Source organism: Arachis hypogaea, chromosome 8, assembly GCF_003086295.3.
Source record: "Arachis hypogaea cultivar Tifrunner chromosome 8, arahy.Tifrunner.gnm2.J5K5, whole genome shotgun sequence".
NCBI lineage: Eukaryota > Viridiplantae > Streptophyta > Magnoliopsida > Fabales > Fabaceae > Arachis > Arachis hypogaea.
The window spans coordinates 14,080,991-14,087,759 of record NC_092043.1 but is presented as its reverse complement, the minus strand read 5'-3'; the positions used below and the strand labels follow the sequence as shown (position 1 = coordinate 14,087,759).

At 30.3% G+C, this 6,769-nt stretch overlaps 1 protein-coding gene across 1 annotated transcript; it reads left to right on the top strand.

Annotated features, from left to right (window-relative positions):
• The first annotated feature begins 1,089 nt into the window (after positions 1 to 1,089).
• LOC112706225 (cyclin-D4-2) lies at positions 1,090 to 4,081 on the top strand. Its single transcript, XM_025757408.3, has 7 exons — positions 1,090 to 1,372; positions 1,542 to 1,880; positions 2,312 to 2,398; positions 2,484 to 2,582; positions 2,688 to 2,895; positions 3,032 to 3,156; positions 3,320 to 4,081. Exons 2-7 carry the CDS (start codon positions 1,551 to 1,553, stop codon positions 3,572 to 3,574), a joined length of 1,104 nt encoding a protein of 367 aa, XP_025613193.1. The 5' UTR covers positions 1,090 to 1,372; positions 1,542 to 1,550; the 3' UTR covers positions 3,575 to 4,081.
• The last annotated feature ends 2,688 nt before the right edge of the window (positions 4,082 to 6,769 follow it).

Genomic DNA, 6,769 nt, shown 5'->3' with positions numbered 1-6,769 from the left:
AGTATTAACTAACAGTCGCAACGCTCCGTGTATTTGGAAATTGCGTTGCAGTAATTCTTTTTTTGACGTGATTTTTGGTAAATGATGATTTGAGAGTAATCCTTGAGAATATAACTCTCCGTGTTTCCATAATCAATAAAACCTCCAGGAAAAAAAAAGGAAAATTTGTAGAAGCTGTTACTATTCAAGAAAGAAAAAAATTGATTAAATTTTAAAATAATAATTATAAATAGTAACTATTTTTATTTACACTATTGCTATATATAATTAAAATTCAAAATCACTCGTAAGGATTTGACTTCAAATTAAGAAGCAAATAAATAAAATTTTCAATAATAATTAAGTAGGACGAACAATTTTCATATATTATCGAAGTAAAATAATTTCATATTTATATTTAATAAAAAATTAAAATTAAAAAAATTATTAATAAATATTTTAAAAATATTAATAAAAATACAAAATAAATATTTATTTTTTTAAATATGTTTAAAACACTCCTTAAAAAAACCCATCATGTCATTCAATAATTACATGGTACCCTAATTTTTGTTTTTTTTATTAGTGTTTGCCCTTGCTACAATAATTTTAATTAAGTAAGATAGAAATTCAGATGTAGTCGACTTTATGTGAAGTTGATAATCGAGAGCGATTAGTTGATTTAATTGATTTGACTAAATTTTTATCTAACAACTCTTAGTTATCAACTTCACATAAAGTTGACTACATCTAAGTTTTCACCATTACATAAATATGAAAAATCTTTTTCCATAACTAAAACTATAAATTGAAAGTATTTTAAAGAGAAAATATTAACCAATAATATCACACATAAAAAAAGACAAAAAAAATTTGACAATTGTTTTGTAATAAAATAAATTGTTAAATAAAAATTTAATTAAACTAATTAAATTATTTAATTATTTTTAATTATCAACTTCACATAAAATTAAATTAGTAAATTTTTACCATAATTAAAGAAAAAAAGTTTTGACGTTGATATATGTTTTCCTAATGTTTCTCCGATAAAAATGTTTCATTATTAACAAAACACACGCCTTCTCACTCTCCTCCTTCCTTATTTGCGAAGAGTAGTAATTGCCTTTCATTCAATATTTTCATTTTCATTTTCATTTTTTCACAACACTCACAACTCTTCACTCAACAGGGCCCCTCTTCTCTTCTCTTCTCTTCTCTTCTGTGTCCCCCCCTTAACCCCACTCTCTCTCTCTCTCTGCCTTTTACCCTAAAAGGAGTGTTCGTTTCTCTTCATAAGCGCCTCTCATGCGGCACTCTTTTCAGCCCCAAAAACCTTTCAGACACAGATAGAGAGAGAGAAAGAGAAGAGAAGACAACAAACACGCACTGCTTGGTTGGCTTCACTATACACTCTCTTCTTTTTTCTTCTTATTTTCTTTCACTCACTTCTCAACACACACCCCATCTCTTATATTATCACAAAGTTTCATTCTTTATTGGTTTTTATTTCTGGGGTTGGATTTTTTCTTCAAAAAAATATATTTTTTATTTATTTATTTAAGGCTTCTGCAATGGCACCAAGCTTTGATTGCGTTTCAAGCCTGCTCTGTGCAGAGGACACAAGCTTCTTCGATGATAATCCTTATGGGGGTAGTGGTGGTGCCATGGATGAAGTGTTTGATGAGGATTCATGGCGTCCTAGGTGTTATAATAATAAAAAAGGTTGCAACTTTGATGGTGACGAGGCAGATGGGTATCCATTGCAGAGTGATGAGTGTGTGGCAGTGATGGTGGAAAAGGAGTGTGAACACTGGCATGGTGGTGCCGCTTACTTGAACAGGTTACAATCTGGGGATTTGGATTTTGGGGCCAGAAATGAGGCCATTCATTGGATTGAAAAGGTGTGTGTTCAAATACAGAAAGAGAAAGAGAGACTTTGGTTGTTTTCTTTTTCTTTTGTTTTTGCTCTTTCTTAATAGAGTCTAGTCCAATCATCTGATCTTTTCTTCTTCGATGTTTACTTGTGAGAGTAGTTTGGCTTTTTCTGACTCTGAATCATGATTACATTGATGGCCTAAAAATGAAATCTGAACCAGAACTTCTAAGCAGGGTTAATTGGTTTTTGGCAATAGGATTTGGATTCGGATGTTTAGAGTTCAATCAGGAAAGAGTTTGAAACAGTTTCTTAAGTAAATTTGGACTAGATTTTCATTATTTGTTTTTATAATAAGGATTTAGATGGAATCAAAATAAGATCAATGGTATGATTAGCATTTTAGACTTATCTAATGTGTTATTGACTAATGGATGAACACATATGTTTGTTTTATAGGTTCGAGCACATTTTGGTTTTGGACCTCTATGTGAATATCTATCTATAAATTACTTGGATCGATTCCTTTCATCGTATGAATTACCAGTAAGTCAAGGAATCTGATAAAAAAAAGGTTTCATCTGCATTTTGTTATAATGTGCTGGTTTTGATCCAGCGTTTCCACTTGTAGAAGGGAAGAACATGGACAATGCAATTGCTGGCAGTGGCCTGTTTATCAATTGCAGCGAAAATTGATGAGACTGAAGTTCCTTTCACCCTTGATTTGCAGGTAGAATAGAAAAAATTTCAATTTTGTTTCTTTACCATGCTTGGTAACTTGTGAAGTTCAATGCACTAATTTTTGCATGATGTTGATCACTGTCTTTTAATCCAGGTTGGTGAATCCAAGTTTGTATTCGAAGCTAAAACCATACAGAGAATGGAGCTTCTAGTACTAAGCACATTGAGGTGGAGAATGAATGCAATTACTCCATTCTCCTTCATTGATTATTTCCTTTCCAAGATCAATGATGGTAATGAGAGTCCATCATTAAGATCGTCGATCTTGCGATCCATCCAGCTTATCTTGAGTACCACAAGAGGTGAGTAATGTAATCTATTAGGATAATTATGAAATGATGAGTTCTCTTTGCTTCTATGTTCATTCTCTTGAAATGATTGATAATTATGAAAAGATTCCAAATTAGAGAATGAATGATTTGTAATTGTGGAATGCAGGGATTGAGTTCTTGGAGTTCAAGCCATCAGAGATTGCAGCGGCAGTGGCAATATCAGTTGTCGGGGAAACCGAACCGGTTGACACTGAGAAAACTACTTCTGTTCTGATTCAATACATAGATAAGGTGATTGATCATATAAATGATGATTTAACTTTTTCCAAGTTAGTCACCATTTCTGATTTATCCAACTCGAGAGTTTAGAGTTTTGTTTGACGATAACTTTGAATACAATGAATTTGTGATGGTTGTTGTTTAATTGATCTTCTTACTTTTGTGTGATTTTTAGGGGAGAGTACTCAAGTGTCTTGAATTGATCAAGGAACTTGCATTAAACATTGTGAATGTCAATGATCCAAATGGTTCTTCTTCTACAATCCCTTGTGGTGTGCCTCAAAGTCCAATAGGAGTGTTAGATGCATTGTGCTTCAGCTACAAAAGTGATGACTCAAATGCAGGTTCATGTGCAAGTTCTTCACACACAACTCCAGATCCTAAAAGGAGGAAGCTAAACAAAACTTGTGGATCAGAGGCACTATTGTAGAGTCTTGTGGACTTGGGAATTTTATTTATTTATCAAAAGTTTCACCATCATCCATGGGATGCTTCTTTATTTTTATTTATTTTTCTTTTTTTTTCACCCCCAAGAAAAGGACATCATGTTCATTTTGTGGAAGGTTCCCCCTCTCTCACAAGAATACCAAAAGGGAAAATCAGAAAAGAAGAAAAAAAAAGAGCATAAGGAATAGTTAATGAAAGTATAAGGTAAGTCATGAGTGGAAGATGGGGACATGAAAATGAATAGAGAATAGAATCCACACATTGCATGCAATTGGCATGAATGAAGAAGTTTTAAGTAATCAAGAGCTGTTAAAAATAATTTTTAGATATCTTAACAGCTACACAATAGAGGAAGTGACGGAAGAGAGTGGGGGAACAATGATCATTATTGTGTGTTTTTTTTTTAAAAGAAATTTTTTTGTGTAAGTACAATCCTAGTTGTTTTCATAATTTCATTTGTTAAATTGTTCTACTTATGTAGTGAGAAAAATAGACCAAAAAAAGAGGCTGAGTTACTAGCACAAGTTATATTTTTTAGGGACATATTTTGTTAAGTTATAAGTATTGTGTCATTTTAAGTTACATGGAAAATAAAAATATTATCATTGTTCTCATGAAAAGGATTTTATACTCTTCTGTTATATTTCTTCTATATTTTTCTGTTTATCTTTGTATAAAGATTAAAGTGAGAGATAAACCTTTAGGTAGTGTTTGTTTTGAGGTATTGGGTTGGAGACCGAGAGATTGAGATTCAGTATTATGTTTGTTGGTTCAGAGACTGGTATTAAAATTTCGGTCTTTGTCCTTAAAATTTAGTATTTCAGTGCCTTCAAAAAAGTGGGGATATAGGAGATTAAAATTTTTTGGGACGAAAACTGAGATTTTAAAAACATTTTATACTTAGAAATACTTTTATTTCAATTAATTAATTACAACTTTATCTTTTATGCAAATTAATTAGAGTTTCATTCTTATTTTAGTATCTGTCTATCATTTTAATTTCTATCTCAATCTCAGTCTCGTAGTCAAGTAGTTCAAATTAAAACTTTCTACTTAAAAGTAGTGTGTCTACATTTATTATTTTAAAAGACTTTATTAGTACTTTAGTGAATAATCTGTTCCAAGTATACATTTTTAAGGGTTTATTTGTCATTTTAATCTTGTATTAATTTATTTAGAAGAAAACTATTATTCTTAATGATGTAATTGACAAGATATAAAAAAAAAGTAGGAAAACTTTATTAGTAATTGGATGAAATGAATGTGTGTGAATATTAGAGCATTGCTTAGATGTGTGGCAAAGATGATTGGTGTGTTGAAATGAAATAACACATGCAATTAAAGGGTAAGCCCAGAAAGAAATGCACAAAAAGAGAACACTGTTTTTGTCATGTGAAGGGACAAACTTTAATCATGATTACAACATGAATCACCAATGATCATGACACATCTAGAGAAATATCTACTACTACTCACAAATTTTAATAATTGAATTCAATTATTCCCTGAACTGATTAAAACTACACTATCACACACAATAATTTCAAGATTTTGTGTTTTTCTCTTGTATTACATTTTTCCTCTTTAAAAATAACTTTTTGAGTATCTCTTACATTACTATTTGGAAAACCCCCCACACATTAAAATATTATTGTATTGGTAAATAAAAAATGAAATGAATTTTGTTTATGCTAAAGTAAATTTTCCATTATTACCTAATACCAAATAATCTTTAAAAATTTAATTAATTAAATAGTTTTTATCAAGAAACTTTAAGAGAATAATTCTATGAAATCAACCTCAGAACATTTTGAGGTTTTTTTAATGCGATGTTTTTTTATAATAATGATCATCTTTGAGGTTTTAAACTTATTTATTATTATATTTTTTTTCCAATTTTTGTTGGTATGAACTGATCAAATAAGATTCATAAATGAAATTAGATTAACCTTCTTGTTGGTTTTATTTATGAAATCATAATATAATGAAAATCAAACTCCATGGATGTGCAAGAAATTATTGAAAATAACCACCAAGCATATTATAGGAAATAAATCCCTCATACTAGGAGGAAAATGGAAACAAGAAATGAGTCTGTTCCTTTGTTTTTTTTTTTTTTCTCGTTAGGTTTCATAGTAGATCCTCCAACTTTGGGCTTGGGATATGATTAGTTTCATCATGAACAAGGGTGAGAGATTTATAGCACCAAATAATATGCTTCTTACAATGGTCAATGGACAAACCATGCATCCAGGTTCCTTATTTTTTATTGGAATCCACTATCCAGGCCCGTTTTTGTCAGTCCAGGCCCGTTTATTTATTTATTCTAGAAAGATGTTTTTATTTTTAAGTTTAAACTCGCAAAAAAACCCTTTGTAGTTTGAACAAAGATTGGGCCCAAACCAGGCCTTTTTGACAATGTTGGACGTCTATTAATGGACTGGAAAATACATGAGACTCAATAACTTATGACTTCAGACAAGACCAAAAAAAAAAAAAAACAAAAACTTGTGACCTCAGAAGAAAAAGTAATTGTGTGACCCAAGCATTCTAAAGAAAAGGATAATGAGATGTTAGTGTTTCGTACATATTTAGTTTGTATTTTTATTTTAATATTCTTTTTATTTTTTGTTAAGAAAAAGAAAAATAATAAAAAATAATAAATCTTAAATCTTTTTATTTTTATTTTATCTCCATAAATTCTAATAAAAACGCATACCAAATATATCATTTCATTTCTTATCCATCTTTGTATATTTCCTATTCCATCACAACCTTCGATTCTTAAGATTCCCTTTGGCACTTCCTTGTGCTTTGACGCCACATTGAACACCTACTTGTAATTTTGTATAGTTGTTAGTTGTACTACCATTAAGGCTTGTTAACTCCTTCAACCACACTTTAACCTTTTGCCAAAACTCAATTAGTTACTAAATAACTAGCCAAATCTCTACCCTTTCTTTTGTTTTCTGTTAGCGAATCTCTACCCTTTCTTAAACTAGTACCATATATATAATCCTTCAAAATATTTCAAAAGGATGAATTTAGTTGCGCAATAGTATACTAAAATTTAACGAGTAAACTACCAAAATTATCAATAAGTTTTTAACACGCTGATAAAAATATTTTCTATTTTTATTGACAACAAAAATGTCTTCAAAATATTTTAAAAGGTGAC

Coding starts and splice junctions, on each gene's coding strand:
- LOC112706225 (XM_025757408.3), top strand. CDS start 1,551: ATGGCACCAAGCTTTGATTGCGTTTCAAGCCTGCTCTGTGCAGAGGAC. Junction 2,399..2,483: donor TTTCATCGTATGAATTACCA/GTAAGTCAAGGA, acceptor TTCCACTTGTAG/AAGGGAAGAACATGGACAAT. Junction 2,896..3,031: donor TATCTTGAGTACCACAAGAG/GTGAGTAATGTA, acceptor TGTGGAATGCAG/GGATTGAGTTCTTGGAGTTC.